At 38.2% G+C, this 24,636-nt stretch overlaps 1 protein-coding gene across 3 annotated transcripts in view; it reads right to left on the minus strand.

Annotated features, from left to right (window-relative positions):
- LOC129733019 (putative fatty acyl-CoA reductase CG8306) overlaps nt 1–24,636 on the minus strand; it is a 95,566-nt gene that overhangs the window by 36,806 nt on the left and 34,124 nt on the right. For all 3 annotated transcript variants that reach the window (XM_055694559.1, XM_055694557.1, XM_055694558.1), the window contains exons 4-7: nt 3,981–4,232; nt 3,218–3,363; nt 2,727–2,836; nt 2,412–2,604 (exon numbers count right to left, since the gene is read on the minus strand). In XM_055694559.1, coding sequence (XP_055550534.1) covers nt 2,412–2,604; nt 2,727–2,836; nt 3,218–3,363; nt 3,981–4,232 — 701 coding nt within the window. The remainder of the gene's footprint in view (nt 1–2,411; nt 2,605–2,726; nt 2,837–3,217; nt 3,364–3,980; nt 4,233–24,636) is intronic.

Here is a 24,636-nt window from a genome sequence, read left to right on the forward strand (position 1 = left end):
TTGGGGAATAAACAAAACAAAGGTTTTTTTTTATGACAATTCACAATTCATGTTTGTGGCTTTTCTGAAGAAGAATATGAACAGGTTTGTCGTTTTTGGCTTCAAGAAAACCGACCAGCAAAAGGGGGAATTTTGAAAGACCATAACCGTAGGTTCGACTACTTGGTTTGCAACCATCAGCCACCAGGATGACAAATATGTTGGCTATTTGTTAATCGCCTTAATTATAGTGGGACTATAGGAGACCTTGAGAGGCCAGAAAAATTTTCCTCGAAGACACTGAACTGATAACGTTCAAAATGCTGGGATGACATTGCGCATTTCGTTTGGAGCAACTCGAACAAACTAAATGATCGCTGGGGGGCGTTATGTTTCGTTTTTCGTATTTTTTCGACTTTGCGGGTTAGATGAGCTGCAGGACAAATGACAATGACAGCTCGTTTTAAGCTTGAAGCAAAGCTGGCAGTATAGACCGTTCCGATAATTATAAATACACTTACGATCAACCGTCATTTCAAATAACGTGCAGTATTCAACCAAACGTTGGCTGCGTCCTGTTGTTTACAGCCAAAAGAAACAGATGCTGTCATTTTTCCTAACATTTAACGCGAAATTTTGAAAATGCGTGGCCTTTCTCCCGAGCAAAGAAAGCGAATTGTGCACAAATGGGGCACCGTGAGTGGTCTTTCTATAAGAAAATTAGCCAGAGAAGAAGGTATAAGTGTCGGAGCAGTTCAAACCGCATTGCGGAAGTATTGTGAAGAGTGCACATTTACTGATGCCCCAAGACGTGGTAGAAAACCCGGGCCTGTTGATCCCACAATGGACAAAAAGGTTAAGGAATACTACAAGCGGCATCCTTCAGTATCAGTACGAGATGTGGCGAGAAAGCTTGGAACCTCGGCGAGTAACGTTATGCGTACCAAGGGAAGAATGGGTCTGCAGACCCGTCGGAAGCAGAAGCAGCCAAAACGAAATCCAAAACAAGCTGAATCTGTAAAACCGAGAGCTCGGAAGCTTTATGACAAATTTCTGACCTAAAAAATGGGGTGTGTTATCATGGATGACGAAACCTACATAAAACTGGACTATGAGATTCTGCCAGGACCGCAATTTTATGCATCACCGAAGGGAAAGGATGTCCCTGGACCAGTGAAAGCCATTTACACCGGAAAATTCGGCAAGAAGGTAATGGTTTGGCAGGCCATTTGTGAATGCGGGAAAATATCTCTTCCATTCATTACGAATGACACAATGAATGGTAAAATTTACGTGAAAGAATGTTTGCAGAAAAGGTTGTTACCCATGGTTAAGCAGCATAACAATCCTCCAATCTTTTGGCCCGATCTTGCTTCCTGCCATTACTATAAACGGTATTACGGTATAAAACAAATAATGTCACATGTGTCCCAAAGGAGATGGATCCTCCAAACTGCCTTGAAATTCGCCCTATTGAAACTTTTTGGGCTTTGACCAAGGCAAAGCTGAGGAAATATGTCAAACCAGCGGACGATGTGAAAAATTTAAAAAAGATTGGCTTGAAGTGGTAAAAATGGTCGGAGAACACACTGTGCAAAAGCTTATGAGTAGTGTTAAGAGAAAAGTTAGAGAACTCGCGTATCCTACGAAAAATAATCCCAACTTGAATTGAAACTGGAAAGAAAACACTTATTATCTATATTTCAGAATAAAATGACCCGAAAAATCCTGTATTTTTTGTTTTATTCAAGAAAGAAGATGTATTTATAATTTTCGGAACAGTCTATATGTGACCTACTCGAAAATAGTGAAAATCGTTCGAATCGAGCTGCGCAATGCCACCCAATATCCTCAAAACCCAACCCAAGTTTGAAGAACTGCAAGATTTTGAAGGATTGATGAGACGAAAACATCTACGCGATCAAATATTTTTCGCTATCCTCCGAAGCCCTACTTGTAGCAGAAATTTTTCGATCATACCAATCCTTCCTGAGAAATGTCACTGACGCTCGGGTCAAACCGTCAAATCCATAAAGTCTTGTGGATATAAAGTGTCTTGCCAAAGTAATCGTTTTATGTGCGAAAAAATCAGCGAATTTCCGTTTGTTAAATATTGAGTGCTTGTTATTATAACAAGTCTCATTAACTGATAGCATGGGGTATTGAATTGTTACAAAGTGCCAGATGTCAGCGGTTTAAAACAACAAGATATACAACACCGGTGCGGAGAACGATAAGTTGGTCTATATTAGCTGGTTTTATTCAGGTTTTGCTGGTGTAAATCCAGTATAAAGTTGTTTCAAAAATAGACCACCGCTGAAGATGCCCTAATAGCTGGTTCTATTCAGGTTTCGCTGGTGTAAATCTAGTATAAAGTTGTTTCAAAAATAGACCACCGCTGAAAATGCCCTTACGCAGTGCAATAATTTTACCTAGTATCAGCTATGTAGCATCCTGTAACTAATATTTGGTTAACGACAGTATCCACCGGAATGTAATCATATATAAGATCAGTTCCCACCGGTAATCGTCTAATTACACCTTTAGCAGCACCCATAAGAAAGCCTTGTGGACCGTTTTTAGAAATGGTCCATCCAGGCACAGGCTCTTTCCATGCTCCAGTGACTGCAAAAAATAAATTAAACTTTGTTTACGTTGAGTTTATTTGAGGTATTTTCAAAGAGAAAATTTATTTGAAATTACTGTATTTTTCAATGCACGGATACACTTCAATAAGAAAAACTTACTCATGCTAGGGCGAACAATACCACACGGAAATAATGTTGCACATTTGTTTACTTCATGCTCAGCCAGGTGTTTAGTGAAGGTATAGGTATTTGGATGATCTTTTAACAACCTTTTGGAATATAAGAGAAAAAAATCTAGGTTATTGCTTATTGAAAGTTTTGTCAGAGGTTTCATAACGAATCATAGTTATTTAGGAGCGAACAATAATTATTTCAAAAACCATTTATTTGTTCATTTGTTTACAAATATGTTACCCGGTGCCTTTATATCATCTAACTTTTTGCCGAGTTACCGGAAGTCATTTCACCGATTTTACAACAATTGTTAGTTTCTGCAATCTCTTTAACGGCTGAAGCTATTTTCGCGATGAACTGTTAGTATACGGGAATAGCCAACTGCGGTTAGTCTTCTGTCGTTTTAAGTTGTTGTTTTTTTTACTTACCTCGCAAAGTTATTTTAGGATATTACTATTTTACTCTGTTATACATACCTATCAGTTAACTGATCTAGAGCTTCATCACTTAAAGTATTCACTAAATCAATTATTTTTTCTGCATTTTCAGGTGCTGGATAAAGTTTTTCATCAGCCTCTTTCAGGTATGAATTTACATATGCGCTTGACACGTGTACCATACACTGAAAATAGTACAAGACGAACATTGAGATAAATTGTTCTATGCTAAAGCTCCTCAAATATGTATAGTTCGAACGGAAAGTATTGTATCACTAGCAAAAAACGGAACTGGAAACATTAATATTAACAAAGTTAATGACTCCTTCGACATATCGTCCCCTTAATGCTAGAACTAGATAACTCGAAATTTGTCGATTCTGAGTTAAGTATGCCATCATATTTATAGCGTCGAGCTCTATAACATATCCAAAACTCATTGAAACACGATTACAAGAAAAAGTGTTATTCATCAATTAAAAAACTAGATATCTCAACGAAAAACAAGCGTATTTTGTAGTAAAACTAAATAACTCGGGTTTTTGTTGATTTTTACGTTGCTATAACGGGCCTGAAACGATATGGATGCGTTTCATAAAATCTGAACCTTTAATAATTGCATTTGAATCATCATCACCAGAATACGTCAAATTTTCAAACTCGTTTTCCTCGAAACGTCAATTTTCGAGTTATCTAGTTCTAGCATTAAGGGGACGATATTTTGAGTATATATATAGCCCCACTCCACTTCACGTTATGGTACTCCTCTTCGATACACAGATGATCGCGCAGCTTTACTTACCTTTAGATTTTGCATTTCAGTGCAAAGTTGCATTACTCTCCGTGAACCCAATAAATTAATTTGCACGGTGGGTCTTAACGCAGCTTGAAAATCCAATGTTGCCGCAGAATGAAATACAACATCAATTGTTCTCACCAGCGTGAATCTATCGTCTGGAGACAATCCTAAATTTTCTTCTCCGACATCGCCAGCAACAGCATGTAACTTACAAAACACTTCAGAAGGAGTTTGTTGCAACATCGTTTCGAATATCTACAGATTACAAAAAAAAAACAAATACAGTTTTTAATTTATATATAACGATTGTCGGGAGAAAAAACTATTAATAATAAATTTCTACAAATCCGGAAGGTATACAGTTCTAGGGTTTGTACCAAATGGTGACATAAGACTAAACACTGTAAATTTGTATTTTCAAAATTTACACTTTTGATATTGTTTGATGAGATGAGAGACCAGCGCAGCCGTGGGCTGGGATTTTGACGTAAGCGCCGAAAGCACAAGGTCGCTCCAGAAGCGATTTCTTCTAAATCGTTCGCAAATTCACAGAAGTGCTTTATTGCGCAATCTGATCTGATAGAATCTGAGTAAATATGTTGAAAAACCTATCTCATTGCTCCAACACGTTCGTTTATGTAAATGCATTGAGTTCTAACGCCAACGTCACTTCCCTTGCAAAATAGCAAAACCATTTCAACATTTTGCACGAAAAGTGACGTTGGTGCACCTGGGCAGTCTAGTTTGCCATTTTAGTTTGTCTAGTTTGAAAAATGCATAAAAATGCTTTGGAATTGCTTCAAGAGTATGACTTAGAAGAAAGTGAGTGCTCGGTGGGTGATCCGATTTCGGACCTGCATCAATTTGCATCGTTACGGACCCAGGTGCGGAAACGCAAAATGCATAATTGGAAAAACATTGATTGCAAATGTTACCTAAATTGCGCATTAGTAATTACCCCAGAGAGGCGTTTGGAAATCAACCAATTTTACTGGAGTCTCCCTATGGTGGATCGAAAGTTGTTTGTCTTACAAAGTACGAACCGCGAAAATGTGAAACGTCGGCAGATGCGTGATAAGTTGGAGGGCAGTAAAAGAAGTTGTACTTTTTCGTATTCTTCTGATGACGATCAAGCGGTCAGGCAAAAAGTTTGTGCCACATTTTATCTGAATACCTTAAGGTACCAGACTGGCAGCAAGTAAGATCTAGGTAATTCTTCAGAAAAGCTCAAGACTGTATTAACTTTGCAACAATTTTCAGTAATTTCATTTACAGATTTCACCAGGGTTCTGAAAAGAAAAGGAACATGGCGAAACCTGATGAAAAGCGTGAAAATCCTCTTAAACAAGAAGTCAGGCAAGACATTCTGGCATACTCCCCGACGGTGTCTCATTACCGGAGACAGCATTCGCCAAATGCATTGTACCTTCCTTCTGATGTCTCATGTAAAAAAATGTTCGAACGTTTCAATAACAGTAGGAAGATGAGTAATCTGCCATCCTGCAATTACTGGTTTTACCGGAGGATATTACAAAGCATGAACATTCGCTTCACGAAACTTGGAAACGAGCTCTGCGAGAAATGTCGCTCAGCAGATGAGCACATGAAGATAAGCAAGCATACGAAAAATAGGGAGATAATTGATGGTGATTCTGCCGGAATAGAATATCAACTGGAGGTTTACAAAAGCGATGACGAGAAGGAAAATGGAACTCATAATGAGAATTCTGACGATTGCGATGAGTGTGCGCGTTGGAAGGATCACAAGCTGGCTTTCATTTCTTCCTGCAATGAATACGAAAAGGACAGGCATAACCTAATAGGATTGGTAGTATCCGTAGACCTCCAGAAGGTAGAATCAAATCTAATATCTATGCAGTACCTAAAAATTGACCAATGTTCTTTTGTTGCAGGTGATTCAGCTTCCCCGCATGGAGGGGTTCAAGGAGGTGATTTTTTCGAAATTTTTCGCCCCACTGGGAGGCTCAAAGAACGGGCCAGCTCATGCAGTGCTGTGGAATGAGACAATAAGTGGAAGGAAAGCTGCCGACATTTTGAGTACTTTTACGAAACATATTTTTATGAACGACTCCCACAAAACGATTTTATACTGGTTAGACAATTGTGCAGGACAAAAAAACTGGGACCTTTTATTTCACATGACATTACTTCTAAACTCAGACATGACTTCTGTTCGGACGATAACATTTAAAAACTTAGAGACTGGACACACCTTTATGTCGGCAGATGCCGTTTATGGTATATCCCAGATTATGAATTTTTTGAATTTTATGAATTTCCCACAACTTCAAGATAATTTTCCCAAGACCATAAATTAATAACGAAATCTACCTTTTTCCCATATGTTCCCAAGAAACCTTTTACCCATATGCTTTCAAGAAAAGCCAAAGCAAAGTATTGCTTTGTTTCCCACTCACAAACCATAATTTCCAAACCACTCATGATTCCCACAAGTCCCAAAACGATTAACAAATCCTTTAATTTTCTCACCAGTCTAAAGTACATGTCCAGCAGTTATTCTGGGTCATGTTCTTTCCCAGCCAATAAATTATTTCCAACCTCACAAGTTGCTTAAAGGAGCTAATGCACTTGAGTTGCATAATGCCCTAGTGCCATAGTGAGTATCCAATTACACCCATAAGTAAATTATCCAGACCTATCCCAAGCCCAGTGCGATGTGCGCACATGGCTGAAAATAATAAATAAAATAACATACAAGCTAACTGCGCCTGCCGCGCACGCTTGTATGTTATGTATCTCCTTTCACCAATCGTACCGGCGTTATTGAGCTGGCCCACGATTGGTTGACAATTATGTGAATAGCTATGTTTTCCCTCTCTACTTTCTACTCTTGTACTAAAATGACTAGGATTAAGGTTTTGCTGTATCTGGAAGAATCAATAAAGAACATTCTTATTTCAAACGCTAACGTGAAATGTTTGATTGTTGCAATATCCAGAAGAACGTTCCCTCGGTTTAATGTATGTTAGAATAGTTTATGGCGACCGTGCAGCGGCGCGAACGGGTGAATAAGTGAAAATAAGGAGTTAGTATCCCCGCGCGTTTGTTGCTTTTACACCACCAAGTGTGGAATAAAAATGTGTATGTGAAAATCAGTAGTTATTGTCCACGCGTGTCAATCAGTGACATCAAGCAAATGCATATAAAATTTCGAACATGAGAATGTCGTTTGCAGTTGCGATCTTTGTGAGAGAACAAAAGTGACAAGTCTAATTGTCTAAACTGAACTGAACACCCGAGTGAGAATAAAAGTGACAAGTTTAATTGCCTGAACTAAACTGAACATCCGAGTGAGAATAAATGGTGGCAAGTTTAATTGTTTAAAATGGGGAAAACGCAGTCAAAATCTGCGACAGTCCACAACGCGGACCCCCAAGTGAACATAATTAATACGCAACAATTACATAGTGAGTCGTTGGAAACTCACGAAGTGCTGTTGTGGGTAATATTGTGCGCGACGGGCTTACAACTGTTACTTACCGCGTACAGCTTGCTAAAACAAAAAATCAACAAACGTGCTCTGAAAATTGCAAAAAGCTTGCAAGAAGTACGAGTAAATAACGTGTAATAAACTTATGTGACATGGGCTACTACCTCGCCCGAAGAAGGTGAACAGTGTAAAAAAAAAAAAATTTGAAACATTTTTGATAAAAAACTTAACGGTAGCTACCTCGCCCGAAGCAGGTAAACAGTGTTTAAAAAATATATATAAAAATAAACCAAACAAATCGTCACCATCAATGGATTCACTAGTGTACAGTTATCGAAATGTTCGCATCAGCAGCAGAGGTCAAGCTTCATCACCGATTGTCACCCAGCCTGTACGACACGACAGCAGCAGTAATGCCAGATAAGTGATACTTGTGTTTGTATAATAAATATAATAATTTAAAATTAAAAAAAAAAACTGCTAGAATTTTGTGTTTGCATAATCAATATAATAATTTAAGATTAAAAATCTGTTCATGCTAAAATTTAAGCAAATGATTTTGCATCATATCGAATTTAGTTAGTAGTAGATGGAGCGGTTGAAAGAGATTGAAGCTTTCATAAACAGAGAATATCTTAATTTATATAAAAATAAAACTAGAGGAAGAACATTATCGGGCATACAAACCAAAACAATTCAACTTCAGGAATTGTTTACAGAATATAAAATCTTATTACAATCCCTACGGTATAGAATCAGAACTGAAAACTGGAATGAGGAAGTAGAAGTCTATACTAAATTAAAGGAAACATATAACAAATGCATAAATATTCTGGACAACACCCCAGTGACTCAAAGAGGGTATGATAGTGAGCCTGAAGTTACTTATAAAAAACTTCTTCTGAAACCCGACATTAATGATTCGCTTTCAAGAGCAAACAGCGATAATAAATTAGCAACACCGAGTACCACTAACTCGTTCTCGAGAACGAACAGTGATATTCACTTAATAAAAAGAAAATTTAAATTAAAAATTTTAGCCAAATTAATCATTTGGTGTAAACGTGCTCATACCGCAGTATCAATGGCACTTAATATAAAAACAGCAGCCGAACTGGCTACCTTAATTCCTGCGTATGATGGAAACTCCGGAGGAGTTAAATCCTTCGTGGACGCAGTAAAGTTAGTTGAGACAATAGTACCCGCTGAAAACAAAGCAGCGGCTATTCAAGTTATTTTAACTAAACTAAGTGGGAAAGCGAGAAATCTATTCGCTACAATTCCGGATGATTATGACGGAATTACCCAAGCTTTGATCAGCAATTGCAGTGAGAAAAGTACGTCAGATTCAGCTAAAAGTAATCTGAATAACCTAAAGTTAAAATCTCCAAGCGATTTGCAAAATTTTACTAAGCAAGTAGATTCACTTGCTGAAAAATTGACTGAAACCTATATTACCGAAAAAATTCCGAGCGAAGTCGCAAAGAAAATGTCTCAAAAAGCTGCTATCCAAACATTGGTAGCGAATGCTTCAAACTCAGAGACAAAAATAATGTTAAAAGTAGGTAAATTCACCAATCTCCAGGAAGCCATTAATATAATGGTGGAGAATGAAAATGTTACTACGTCAACATCGAACGCAGTGGTACTAAACGCCACGAGTAACAGAAATAGATATCAAAACAATAACGTGAACAGGATACCGCAGAGGAATAATAATCAAAGAACTAATTTCAACAATCGATATCAACCACGATTCCCACTTAATAACTATAGAAATCATAGCAATCATAACAACCAATACAATCAACAGCAGAACAATAGAAACTTTAATCGGTTTAATAGAGGTTTTAATCAAAATTACAACCAAAACCGTCAGTTTAACCCGAATAGAAATTTCGAAGCTGCAAGAATGTTTTTCGCAAGACAGCAAAACATTCCGCAACTACCGAGCAATATTCCAACTCAACATCAAGAACGCTTAGTTAATCCCTGCTATGCTCAAGTAGCAACGGGATCCAATCAACCAAACAGTCAGCAAAACGCTAATAACCAACAGTTAGCAATACCACAAAATGGATTTTCCAATCCAAATTATTTTTTTGGCCAACAGTAACAATTGATCCTAGACGTCGACTAACTAGTCAGTTGTTACCAACCGCCACACCGATATTGACAATTAATTTAAATGCATCAAACTTTATCCAGGTCAAAGTGCACATGACCGGGAATACAATTTGTAATTTAATCATTGATACTGGAGCTGATATATCATTATTTAAAGCGCGTAATATCAACCCAGATCAATCTGTAAATATTAATAATAAAATAAAATTAGTTGGTATTACAGAAAATAGCGTAGAGACTTTAGGCTTAGTTAACACCGCACTATGCTTTAACGATAGCCTAGTTTTGAACCATAATTTTCATTTAGTTACGCCCGATTTACCTATTCAAGCGGATGGTATTTTAGGACGTGACTTCTTGATTAATTATAAATGTATTGTAGATTATGAATATTGGCTACTTACATTTAACATAGAAAATATACAGATAGCAATACCCATTGAAGATAATTTAAACGACGGCTTTATGTTACCAAGCCGCAGCGAAGTTATCAGAAGAGTCCCACATTTAAGAATCTCAGAAGACATGGTAGTTCATTCTGAAGAGATTTATCCAGGAGTATTTTGTGGAAACTCCATTATTTCAGCAATAAAACCTTACGTTAAGTTTATAAATACTAATAATGAACCATTGTATATATCTTATTCTCAATTTAAACCTACGTTAAGTCGTTTAACTGACTATGTTATTCTTAACGTGAATAAAAACAAACGTCAGCATGAAAGTAGATGTGAACAAATTTTAAATAACATTAACATGGAAAAAATTCCGCAATATGCTAAAGAAAAATTTATGAATTTAATTAATAACTACCAAGATATTTTCTGTTTACCAGAGGAAGTGGTTTCGCAGAATAATTTTTATTCTCAGAACATTGTTCTTAATGACAATGTTCCAGTATACATTCCTAATTATAAGACAATTCATGCACAGCATGACGAGATTGACAAACAGGTGAACAAAATGTTAGAGAGCAACATAATTGAGCCCTCAGTATCTTCATATAACTCTCCAATGTTACTGGTGCCAAAGAAGTCTAATGACAATGAAAAAAAATGGCGCTTGGTGGTCGATTTTAGACAACTCAACAAAAAGATTTTAGCGGATAAATTCCCGCTACCGAGAATTGATGACATCTTAGATCAACTCGGTAGAGCAAAGTATTTTTCAACTCTAGATCTCATGTCAGGTTTTCATCAAATACCGCTAGACAATGAATCTAGAAAATTCACCGCCTTTTCAACAAAAAATGGTCATTATCAGTTCACAAGATTACCTTTCGGACTAAATATAAGCCCGAATAGTTTTCAACGAATGATGACAATAGCCATGGCAGGTTTGACGCCAGAGTTAGCATTCATTTATATTGATGACATTGTAATAATTGGTTGTTCAGTTAATCATCATCTTTCAAACCTAACTCAAGTTTTTGAACGTTTGAGATACTATAATCTGAAACTTAATGCACAAAAATGTAATTTTTTCAGTACAGAAGTGACATATTTAGGTCATAAGATTACTGATCAAGGTATGTTACCAGATGATTCCAAATTTAAAGCTGTGTTGAATTATCCAGTACCATCAAATGCAGACGAAGTTAGAAGATTCGTTGCATTCTGTAATTATTATAGGAAATTTGTGCCAAATTTCGCAACGTTGGCATATCCTTTAAATCAGTTGTTAAAGAAAAATACGACGTTCGTTTGGACTGAGAAATGTCAAATTGCATTTGACAGTTTGAGAAATATTTTAATATCACCAACATTGTTACAATATCCCGATTTTTCAAAGGAATTTATACTGACGACAGATGCTTCAGACGTTGGATGTGGAGCAGTTCTGTCTCAACAAACGCAAAATGGAAATTTACCAATCGCTTTTGCAAGTAAAGCATTTATTCAAGCAGAGAAAAATAAACCTGTTATTCTGAAAGAATTAACGGCTATTCATTGGGCCATTAATTATTTCAAGCCTTACTTGTATGGAAGAAAATTCACAGTTCGGACAGATCATAGACCTTTGGTTTATCTGTTTGGAATGAAAAATCCTACTTCTAAATTGACCAGAATGCGTCTCGATTTAGAAGAATATGACTTCACAATAGAATACATTCCAGGAAAAGGAAATGTAGGAGCTGATGCGTTGTCTAGAATAATTACAACCTCAGACGAGTTAAAGAATATAAATATATTAAAAGTAAATACGAGATCTATGACTAGAGAGACTAGAAAGAATAAAATAAATGATATTATTACGGGTGAACGGGAGTCGACGCCAGAAGAGATTGATCACCTCTCCGCGTACTCGACTAACAACCCCTCTGAAACAAATAAATTACTTAAATTAGAAACAATTGTAGTCGCAAATGAATTAAAGTTTATAATCAAGAAAAATAGTAAAATTGTTGCACAAGTGCATCAACAGTTAAATAACGGAAGTCAAATTTTAGAATCTGCTCTTCTGAAATTAGAGGATATCATGGTAAAAATGAATCAAGGAAAAATAGCGCTGTCGACTAACGACGAAATATTCAAAATGATTACTGTCGAAAATTTCAAAAATATAGCCAATACACTAGTGTATTCTATACAAATTATAATTTATAAACCACCAATGATGGTTACAAAAAAGGAAGTAATACAGAAAATATTACACGATTATCATTACACACCTACAGGAGGACACGTAGGACAACATAGACTATATCTTCAAATAAGGGAAGTTTACAAATGGAATAATATGAAAAGATCGATTGCAGAATTCATCAAGGCCTGTGAATTATGCAAACGAAACAAACTCATAAAGCATACAAAAGAAAAACAAATAGTAACTACAACTCCATCATTCCCATTTGAAATTATATCAATAGATACAGTTGGTCCGTTACCTAAAAGTAATAATAACAATAGATACGCAGTGACTATTCAATGCGATCTAACAAAATACGTTGTATTAATACCAGTACCAACCAAAGAAGCAAATGTTATCGCTAAAGCGTTGGTTAATGATTTCATACTAACATATGGAACATTTTTAACTTTAAGATCCGATCAAGGAACAGAATATAATAATGAAGTCTTTGATCAGATCTGCAAAATATTACATATCAAACAAAAATTTAGTACAGCTTATCATCCTCAGACAATCGGAGCGCTCGAGAGAAATCACAGATGTTTAAATGAATACCTGAGATCTTTCGTTAACGAGCATCAATCTGATTGGGATGAATGGTTGAAATTTTACGCTTTTAACTACAATACTACTCCACACACAGATCATGGATTTTCTCCACATGAACTTGTTTTTGGAGTTAAAGCTAAATTACCACAAGAAATTTTCAAACAAGGAATAGAACCAGTTTACAACTTTGAACAATATAGTAAAGAATTAAAATATAAAATACAAAAATCGAACGAAATTGCAAAAAATAAATTGATTGAACAGAAAGTAAAACGAACAATTTCAACAGAAATAGGTACAAACCTGATCCAATTAAAAATAAATGATACGGTTTATCTAAAAATTGAAAATAGAAGAAAACTAGATCCATTTTATGAAGGTCCATATATAGTAGAAGAACTTTTAGATCCAAATTGCAAAATAAAAAACATTAATTCAAACCATTCAATACTAGTTCACAAAAACCGTTTAATAAAAACTTAAATTTCATATTACATTTCAAATTACATGTATTCAAATATTTCCAAGATATTATATACTCAGATAGCATATATAAATTAAAATCATTTTCATGTATTTTAATTCAAATAAGTAATCAAACGATGTCAAAAGCACAGTATTAATGATCATTCAATGTAATAAAATTCAAATACCGTTTGTAAGAGAAAACATAGCACATCCTATTTTTCAAATTACTCCAAAGTGTTGACAACAATAAATGGTTTCATTTCAATTTCACCATTTATGTTCCTCTTGGAGGGATGGTATGGTATATCCCAGATTATGAATTTTTTGAATTTTATGAATTTCCCACAACTTCAAGATAATTTTCCCAAGACCATAAATTAATAACGAAATCTACCTTTTTCCCATATGTTCCCAAGAAACCTTTTACCCATATGCTTTCAAGAAAAGCCAAAGCAAAGTATTGCTTTGTTTCCCACTCACAAACCATAATTTCCAAACCACTCATGATTCCCACAAGTCCCAAAACGATTAACAAATCCTTTAATTTTCTCACCAGTCTAAAGTACATGTCCAGCAGTTATTCTGGGTCATGTTCTTTCCCAGCCAATAAATTATTTCCAACCTCACAAGTTGCTTAAAGGAGCTAATGCACTTGAGTTGCATAATGCCCTAGTGCCATAGTGAGTATCCAATTACACCCATAAGTAAATTATCCAGACCTATCCCAAGCCCAGTGCGATGTGCGCACATGGCTGAAAATAATAATAAATAAAATAACATACAAGCTAACTGCGCCTGCCGCGCACGCTTGTATGTTATGTATCTCCTTTCACCAATCGTACCGGCGTTATTGAGCTGGCCCACGATTGGTTGACAATTATGTGAATAGCTATGTTTTCCCTCTCTACTTTCTACTCTTGTACTAAAATGACTAGGATTAAGGTTTTGCTGTATCTGGAAGAATCAATAAAGAACATTCTTATTTCAAACGCTAACGTGAAATGTTTGATTGTTGCAATATCCAGAAGAACGTTCCCTCGGTTTAATGTATGTTAGAATAGTTTACGTTCATGCAGCGGTGGAAAAAAGCATGAATAGTGCTCCAAACGGGGAAGTTCATACGTTCCATGACTTCGTACACTGTGTTCAAACTGCTACGGATCTAGCTCCAATAGTTACCGTAATGGAATGTTGCGATTTTTTTTGAACCCTGCATCAGGTTTAAGCCATCCGCTTTTAGCAAAGCAAACAATCGTTCTAAGCTAGCCGAGGTGAAATGTTTTAATTTCGAACGTGGGTCATTTGATATCAAGTTTAAAAGACGTTTCGAAGACAGCTGGCAACGCTTGACTTTTTCTACACGCCAATTGGAGCATGTGACAAATGTTGGGTTTGATTCGAGAAGCTCGTTGCAGTACCATGACACCAACAGAGGAATTGAGAAAACGAAGAAAGATACGATCATTCGAAAATTATGCCCGCCCATGCCGATAGATAAGCGAACATATTGGGAAAATCTTCCAGAATCAACTAACGACGGGTTGGGCACCTATCACGAAGTTTCTATTTAACACAACTAGATAAGTTATTGTGCACAATACAGTAAATACTGCACATCGTCGAAGTAAGGAATGTTCATTTTATAAAACGGACATTTTGGATAGACGATAGAAACTTAACGTTTACCTCAAATTTGATGAATCTTCATTATTCGTGCAGTTGAGTTTGTTGACATTGTACCGGTGTTTTGGTGTAAAAACGGTTAAGTTTCGGAAAATGGCACGAATCAATCAAGATATTCGTTTTTTGATTATTCAAAAGTACTGTTCTGAGGGACTATCCTGTAGAAATATTGCAAAACTTGTGAAAAGGTCTAAGTCTGCTGTGTACCAGATCATCAGAAAGTTTGGAGAACACCATACTCTTGAGGATTTGCCAAGATCCAGATCCAGAAAAGGTGCGGCTAATCCACAAATCGAGCAGAAATGTGTGAAGCTTTTACTGTCCGATAAGTGTGACTCTGTACGAAAAATTGCTCAAAAACTAAGAGTTAGCATCGGAACGATTCAAATATCAAACAGAGGAATAACATTAAGACCTACAAAAAAACAGACACCGCGGACCGCGGAACAGCATGAACGGGCAAAGGAACGATGTCACAGGTTGGATAGGACACTGAGAAAGCAAAGAAACTGTTGCATGTTAATGGATGACGAAACATATTGTAAACTGGACACAACAACACTTTCGGGGCAACAATTTTTCAATTATATTGTTGGCAGGGAAGTACCAGATGTCACACGGTCGATTAAAATGGACAAGTTTGGCAAGAAAGTGCTGGTATGGCAAGCTATTTGTTCTTGTGAAAAAAACGTTTGCCATATTTCACAACAGGAACCATAAACGCTGAGAATTATCGGAAGGAGTGCATTCAAAAACGTCTTGTTGCTGTGTATCGTCAATACGAGACCACACCAATGTTCTGGCCAGACCTTGCATCCGCCCACTACGCTGCTGCCACTCTTTAAATGCTGAAGAAATATAAGATCAATTTCGTCGAAAAGAGGAATAATCCACCAAATTGTCCAGAACTACGTCCGATTGAACGCTATTGGGCAATTATCAAGCGGCATCTTCGAAAGGATGGTAGAGAGGCACAGTCAATTGATGAGTTCAAGAAAATGTGGTCATCTGCAAGCCGAAAAATTAAGCCAGAAACTGTAAAGAGGCTAATGAGTGGAGTTCGAGGAAAAGTTCACCAGTTTTATAAATAGATGAGCTTACTCGGGTTTTACATTTTTTCACTTTTTGTTGAGAAATAAACCTTCATATTGCAAAAACCGTCTAGAAATTTCTTGAAAAATGATAAAGATATTACCAAAACAAAGTGTCCGTTTGATAAGATGAACAGTCCTTAACATATCAAAATGTACCACGTTTAACTGGTTAGTCTTGAAAAAAGTGGACGATTTATGGGTCCGTTACACTATAGAGAATACCACAGTGAATGTCGTTTGTACTAGGCATGCTCGCATGTGCTAGATTCATTGCACGCGGAAATTTATCCTCGAAACTTTTCATCAATCTTTACCGCTGAGTGATGAAATAATAAAGATAACTCACATCTTACAAAATTCTCCAACATTTTATCTATTCAACAACATATTAATTATTGATGGGGTGCAATTCCATGAAAAAAAAGGGCAACTAATTTAATCGAGCATTTGGGAGAGCTCCGTAGCCGTAAGGTTACAGAGTCCACTTTGGTAAGCGGGTGGTCGTGGGTTCGAATCTTAGTAGAATCAGGCCATTTGGTTGTCAAAGGACTTTAGCATGGGCATGCTTGGCATACACAGCACAAAACACTGAGATACACACACAACGACGCAGGTCAGCACATGCTCAGTAACGGCGCAGCTTTTGTAGGAATATTTTTTTTTATTCTCATTCTCTTCCACTGTGCCCTTTTCGTCCAAGCGAAGTGTGGCGACGCAAAAACAATATCGTGCATCGAAAGTAATTGAGCTCTCAGACGACTGCGCGGACAACTGAGTAGGAAACTGTGCGGCAAATGTGTAGGAAACTGTGTGGCAACTGTGAAGGTAACTGTGCGACGGGTGCTTTGGCGATGAAAAATCAAATTTAATTCTCTTTCACAGACTGCAAAATATGTATGAGGTTAGTGCGCTCAAGTTTAAGCATCAGCTCGGGTGACCACTTGTCACTTTTTCATTGATTGGATAGAATGAAATTGTATATGAAATTTATGTTGCCTAGGATTAGATTATTCTAAGTGCAACTGCAATCATCCCTGCATGCGTGCCGGCAGCTGGTGATTGAAAACGTATGTCAATCATCTTTGATAGTTACTGATGTTTCACTATCGATGAGCTCAGCAATTTGATTAAAAAATAAAGGTCCTGCATGAAGCATTTCTTGAAAGAATGAATATAGTTTGCGAAATGATAAGCTGATAGTGTGGGTACAAATCCATATATGCTCACTTCGTTTACAACATGAAATGAACATTAAATTATGAACATTTGTCAAGTATTCGATGTCGTACAAGTTTTTGTAATCATTTATAAAATCAACAAACAAACCCTTGGCAACCGGTAATGAATGTTTATAGATTTCAGCCGAACAAATTCTGCCTAAACAAAACAAAATGAGGAAATGTTGATAATACTTTTCTGGCATTCGTTGTTTTGCTTTCGTCTCGATTAGACGCAAATTGTTTATCTCCGTTTGAGTTCGCAAAATAACAATACACGAGTTATCGTACGGGTGTTTTTTTGTCGATTAGTTCTTGTGTTGCGCGATAACAATAGCCTGTTGTATATCGGCAGAAACATCTGCACACTGGTAGGGGCAGGCTACCCCGCCAGTGATTCGATACGCAGCTGATATATCAGCAAGAATAATTCTCCCGCACCGCTGTTACCCCGCTAGCAGCACGGACCACCATACGATCGAGCGAGTGGAAGTCAACTACAAGTGGCATCTACAAGGTCGCGTGTAAGATACGGCCACTGTGTCACAAAACGATTCCAATCGTTATATCAATTGCTAATGGTTCAACTCCCCCGAACCCAATCAATATTTCCTACGACCTTACACGTAATATTGATTGGAAGCGTTATGAGTCTATTATAGCGGAAGCTATCGAGACTCACGAGGAACTTCCTCCGGAGGAAGAATACGCGTTCTTAGCTGGCTTGATAATCGACGCCGCGACTCAAGCTCAGACGAAACCGATACCCGGGGTAACGATTAGACAGCGCCCTCCCAACAAATGGTGGGACAAAGAGTGCTCTGAGCTGTACGTGTGAAGGTCCGCGGCGTATAAGGACTACCGGGAGTACGGCACTGTCAACCTGCTTCGAAAGTACGAGGCACTGGGCAGGCAGATGAAGAGCTTAGTAAAGGCGAAAAAACGCGGGTACTGGCGGCGGTTCGTAAACGCGTTGTCGAGGGAAACAGCGATGAGCACTCTTTGGGATACCGCCAGGCTCATGCGGAACCGTGACGTTTCGAATGAGAGTGAGGAGTATTCAGATCGCTGGATACTCGATTTTGCCAAAAAGGTCTGTCCGGACTCTGTACCGGAACAGAAAACCTTTCGCGACGCGTTTATAGTAACTACGGAAGAGCCTCCATTTTCGATGTTGGAATTTTCAATGGCTCTCCTGTCGTGCAACAATAAGGCTCCAGGGTTAGATAGAATAAAATTCAACCTGTTGAAGAATCTACCCGACTCTGCCTCTGATCACAATTCATATAGGCCGATTGCGATGCTCTCTTGCCTCCGGAAATTAATGGAGAACATGATCCTCTTACGGTTAGACAAATGGGTCGAAACAAACGGGTTACTTTCAGATACTCAATTTGGCTTCCGCCGGGGCAAAGGGACGAACGATTGCCTAGCGTTGCTTTCTACTGAAATTCAACTAGCCTTTGCTCGAAAAGAGCAAATGGCTTCTGCGTTCATGGATATTAAGGGGGCTTTTGACTCTGTCTCTGTAGAAGTTTTAAGCGCGAAACTTCATTCGCAGGGACTTTCACCAAATTTGAATAACTTTTTGCTCAATTTGTTGTCAGAAAAGCATATGTATTTCTCACATGGCGATTCGACAACTTCCCGAATCAGTTACATGGGTCTTCCCCAGGGTTCATGTTTAAGTCCTCTCTTATATAATTTTTACGTCAATGACATCGATTAATGTCTTGCAAATTCATGCACGCTAAGGCAACTTGCAGACGATAGCGTTGTATCCATTACTGGTAGCGAGGCTAGCGATCTGCAAGGACCATTGCAAGATACCTTAGACAATTTGTCTGAATGGGCTCTTAAGCTGGGTATCGAATTCTCTCCGGAGAAAACTGAGCTGGTCGTTTTTTCTAGGAAGCATAACCCAGCTCAGCTGCAGCTCGTACTAACGGGTAGAACGATCTCTCAGGTTTTAGTCGCTAAATATCTCGGGGTCTGGTTCGACTCTAAATGCACCTGGGCTTGTCATATTAGGTATCTGACACAAAAATGCCAACAGAGGATTTATTTTCTTCGTACGATTACCGGAACCTGGTGGGGAGCCCACCCAGGAGACCTTGTAAGGCTTTACCAAACAACGATATTGTCTGTAATTGAGTACGGGTGTTTCTGCTTCCGCTCCGCAGCAAACACACATTTAATCAAACTGGAACGAATACAGTATCGTTGTTTGCGTATTGCCTTAGGTTGCATGCAGTCGACCCATACGATGAGTCTTGAAGTGCTAGCGGGTATTCTTCCGTTGAAACATCGTTTTTGGAATCTCTCTAACCGGTTGCTAATTCGATGCACAGTTATGAACCCATTAGTAATTGAAAATTTCGAGAGGTTGGTCGACCTTCAATCTCAATCCAGATTTATGACTTTATATTTTGACTATATGGCTCAAGATATTAATCCTTCTTCATACGATTCCTCCAATGTCGCACTTTTAGATACTTCTAATAATGCTATATTCTTCGACACCACCATGAAACAAGACATTTCTGGTATCCCGGATCAATTGCGACCCCAAGAGATCCCTAAGATTTTTTCCAATAAGTTTAAACATGTTAGTTATGATAAAAGGTTTTACACTGACGGATCTAATCTAGATGAGTCCACTGGCTTCGGAGTTTTCCACGAAAATTTTACCGCCTCCTACAAACTCGATGCTCCTGCTTCCGTGTACGTCGCAGAACTTGCTGCTATTCAGTACTCTCTTGGAATCATCGAAACCCTACCCATAGACCACTACTTCATCTTCACAGATAGTCTCAGTTCCATTGAGGCTCTGCGATCGATGAAGCCTGTGAAGCACACCCCGTATTTCCTGGGGAAAATACGGCGGTTTTTAAGTGCTTCAACAGATAAAAATTACCGGGTTACCTTAGCGTGGGTCCCTTCTCATTGCTCGATTCCGGGTAATGAAAAGGCTGACTCTTTAGCTAAGGTGGGTGCTATTGATGGCGATATTTATGAAAAACCAATTGCTTATGATGACTTTTATAGCATTTTGCGTCAGAGAACACTCAACAGTTGGCAATCATCATGGAACTCAGATGAACTGGGACGGTGGCTACATTCCATTTTTCCTAAGGTATCGACGAAAGCATGGTTCAAGGGGTTGGATGTAGGTCGGGACTTCATTCGCGTGATGTCCAGACTTATGTCCAATCACTACACGTCAAACACGCATCTCTTTCGTATAGGGCTTGTAGACAGTAATCACTGCGTTTGTGGCGATGGCTACCATGACATCGAGCATGTTGTTTGGTCGTATGCCGAATTCTGTGATGTTAGGTCCGAGCTTATAGATTCCCTCCGGGCCCGAAGAGATCCCTAAGATTTTTTCCAATAAGTTTAAACATGTTAGTTATGATAAAAGGTTTTACACTGACGGATCTAATCTAGATGAGTCCACTGGCTTCGGTGTTTTCCACGAAAATTTTACCGCCTCCTACAAACTCGATGCTCCTGCTTCCGTGTACGTCGCAGAACTTGCTGCTATTCAGTACTCTCTTGGAATCATCGAAACCCTACCCATAGACCACTACTTCATCTTCACAGATAGTCTCAGTTCCATTGAGGCTCTGCGATCGATGAAGCCTGTGAAGCACACCCCGTATTTCCTGGGGAAAATACGGCGGTTTTTAAGTGCTTCAACAGATAAAAATTACCGGGTTACCTTAGCGTGGGTCCCTTCTCATTGCTCGATTCCGGGTAATGAAAAGGCTGACTCTTTAGCTAAGGTGGGTGCTATTGATGGCGATATTTATGAAAGACCAATTGCTTATGATGACTTTTATAGCATTTTGCGTCAGAGAACACTCAACAGTTGGCAATCATCATGGAACTCAGATGAACTGGGACGGTGGCTACATTCCATTTTTCCTAAGGTATCGACGAAAGCATGGTTCAAGGGGTTGGATGTAGGTCGAGACTTCATTCGCGTGATGTCCAGACTTATGTCCAATCACTACACGTTAAACACGCATCTCTTTCGTATAGGGCTTGTAGACAGTAATCACTGCGTTTGTGGCGATGGCTACCATGACATCGAGCATGTTGTTTGGTCGTATGCCGAATTCTGTGATGTTAGGTCCGAGCTTATAGATTCCCTCCGGGCCCGAAGAGATCCCTAAGATTTTTTCCAATAAGTTTAAACATGTTAGTTATGATAAAAGGTTTTACACTGACGGATCTAATCTAGATGAGTCCACTGGCTTCGGTGTTTTCCACGAAAATTTTACCGCCTCCTACAAACTCGATACTCCTGCTTCCGTGTACGTCGCAGAACTTGCTGCTATTCAGTACTCTCTTGGAATCATCGAAACCCTACCCATAGACCACTACTTCATCTTCACAGATAGTCTCAGTTCCATTGAGGCTCTGCGATCGATGAAGCCTGTGAAGCACACCCCGTATTTCCTGGGGAAAATACGGCGGTTTTTAAGTGCTTCAACAGATAAAAATTACCGGGTTACCTTAGCGTGGGTCCCTTCTCATTGCTCGATTCCGGGTAATGAAAAGGCTGACTCTTTAGCTAAGGTGGGTGCTATTGATGGCGATATTTATGAAAGACCAATTGCTTATGATGACTTTTATAGCATTTTGCGTCAGAGAACACTCAACAGTTGGCAATCATCATGGAACTCAGATGAACTGGGACGGTGGCTACATTCCATTTTTCCTAAGGTATCGACGAAAGCATGGTTCAAGGGGTTGGATGTTTGTTTGTGGCGATGGCTACCATGACATCGAGCATGTTGTTTGGTCGTATGCCGAATTCTGTGATGTTAGGTCCGAGCTTATAGATTCCCTCCGGGCCCGAGGAAAACAACCGAACGTACCCGTTAGAGACATTCTGGGAAGCGGTGATCTCCAGTACATGACACAACTGTACTGTTATTTGAAAAAGACTGACATTAAAATTTAATATTCTTTTGTCTATTTGTCAGAATACCCGTATACGACGCTGGAGACACGAACACGAAGAGCCTAAATCTATGTTTAAAAAACAAAAAAGAACACCAGTCGAAACACAAATAGATCGTATATCTTAATTAGTTTTAAGCAAGAATTGTATTTCCCTCCTCTCACCTTAAATCCCCACTAGCTCGTAGTCGGCCGCGAGAATAAATAAAAGGCCTCCCTCTTTTCCCTGCTAACGTAGAATTAATACGAATTGTACTTGGCTCAGTGAAACAGAAAATGTATCGTGCCGTGTCAAATAAACTAATTTTGAAACCTTAAACTTTTCTGGCAAATAGTTTTTAAATAACGCTAATCCACCATAATTAAAAAAAACTGCGGTATTCCAAACTATTCCACGAGGAAATCAATTCAATTTATGCATTCGACGATGAACTTCTTTCGGAAACCATTTTTTCGATGTCTGAAATTTCATTTTTCTTCTTTGTACTCCACTTAGCACGTTTTGTCATAAATCCCGTACGCCATTCATTCATTAATCGTAGCATTACTTCCTATTCCAAAAGATGCAGGGCATCGGAGATTATGATATCTTCAAAATTTGCCACTAGTGAATAAGCCTGCTTCCCCTCCATGGGCTACTCCGCGACAACATGCACTAAAGTGTGTACGTAATGCTTGGCTGCGTAAATATCCAGCACCGATTTTCGTCGAATGAACGCCAGTTTGTACAAAAACCATGTAATTCGGGTACAAACAGACCTCCGCCGAAACCCTAAACAGTTTTGGGATTTTGTGAATTCGAAGCGAAAATGTTCACTGATCCCTTCTAATGTACACCTCGATGGTACTGAAGCAGCATGGTCCCCGGAGTCGTGTGAGTTGTTTGCTCAATTTTTCGCTTCCGAGCTAGCAATCAATTGACAGATACAGCTCGTCTTCAACGAGGGATGTTAATACCCAGCTCGATAACCCGGCTGGTCCAGGTAAGTTATTGACCAGTATATGTCAAAAAAAAAAAAAATACTGTACCCGTTCTCAGTGGAACTCAACTTTTCCAGCTCTTCTCGGACGACTTTCAACCCAATGATTCGCCACCGGAGAAGATAATACAAGCTGCAGCCCGTCCTGCACCAGGCGAGCCGCTGAGTATTTTTTACCAGAACGTGAGAGGCAGAAAATACGGCAGAAAATACGGTGTTTTGTGCCGGTTAAAGAATGAATTAACTGTTAGTAGTAAAATTCCATTGTACAAGTCAAATATTTCACCACATATAGATTTCTGCTCATCCATTTTATTCCTGGTGAACAATACGCAAATATTGAGATTGCAACGTTTACAAAATAGAATTATGCGATTAATATTGAAATGTAATAGATGCACTTCCCCGAGTTTTATGCTGGGCGCATTGCGATGACTTTCTGTGAAGGAAAGAGTATATTTTTTGACAATGGTATTTCTATATAAAAATTTTAATAATATGTTGCCTCGATATTTGTGTGACCGGATTGATAGAGGAAGAGATTTGCATAGGTACAACACTAGAAACGCGGAAGATGCCAGAACACCAAATTTTCTTTTTGGAAGATCACAGAACTCTCTGTTGTACAAAGGAATAAACTTTTTCAATTCGATGCTCAGGCAAGTAAAACATGCAGCAACAATGGCAGGATTTAAACGGCTTTGTATTTCACACATAAAGTCTGTTTTAGATTTTTTAGATTTTAGACACATAAAGTCTGTTTTGCATAGATTTTTTTGTAAATTTATAAAGAAGATTGTAAAATTGAAATATTCTTTAAAATTTATTCGGTAAATTAAGTTTTTATGTTCATTGATGATGATGGATTTTTTGTTTGAATATAGTTATATAATATTAAATAGTAGAGTTAAAAAAGAGTCGGCTACACATGTTTGAGTCACGCGCGCGTAGACTGACATAGACAATCTTGATATTGAGTACATCAGGTTTAAACCCCTTAAATTGAAACAAAAAGCATATCGGGTTGTCAAATTGCTTTTTGGTTTGTATTTTCGAAATTATTTTACTTTCTTTTTAACAATTCATCTGTTTTTACGATTTAAAATAGGGTTTGGAGCGAAAACTGAAAGTGCTTGAGTTTGCCTGTGCTCTGTAGAGCTCGTTATCGAGAACTATAGTATCATTGGATCTCTCTCGTAGTTCTAGATCGTTATCTAGAACCAATTCTGATTAGTGAACGCTCTTAAACATTAGGTTCATTTCCTAATCAAGTCCAGATAATTTTCGGGTTGGAAACGTTCTGGATGAGCCTTGGATTGGAAATTCGTCATTTATTTTGTAAATTATTGGTATTTATTTGAAGGGTTTTTTTTTTGTTTGTAGTGGAACTAGACTACTGCGTCCATTATTTAGAACTATTGTAGAATATCCCCATTACTATACGTACCATGTAGAAAACCAGAC

Source organism: Wyeomyia smithii, chromosome 3 (assembly GCF_029784165.1).
Source record: "Wyeomyia smithii strain HCP4-BCI-WySm-NY-G18 chromosome 3, ASM2978416v1, whole genome shotgun sequence".
In the NCBI taxonomy this organism is placed as follows: domain Eukaryota; kingdom Metazoa; phylum Arthropoda; class Insecta; order Diptera; family Culicidae; genus Wyeomyia; species Wyeomyia smithii.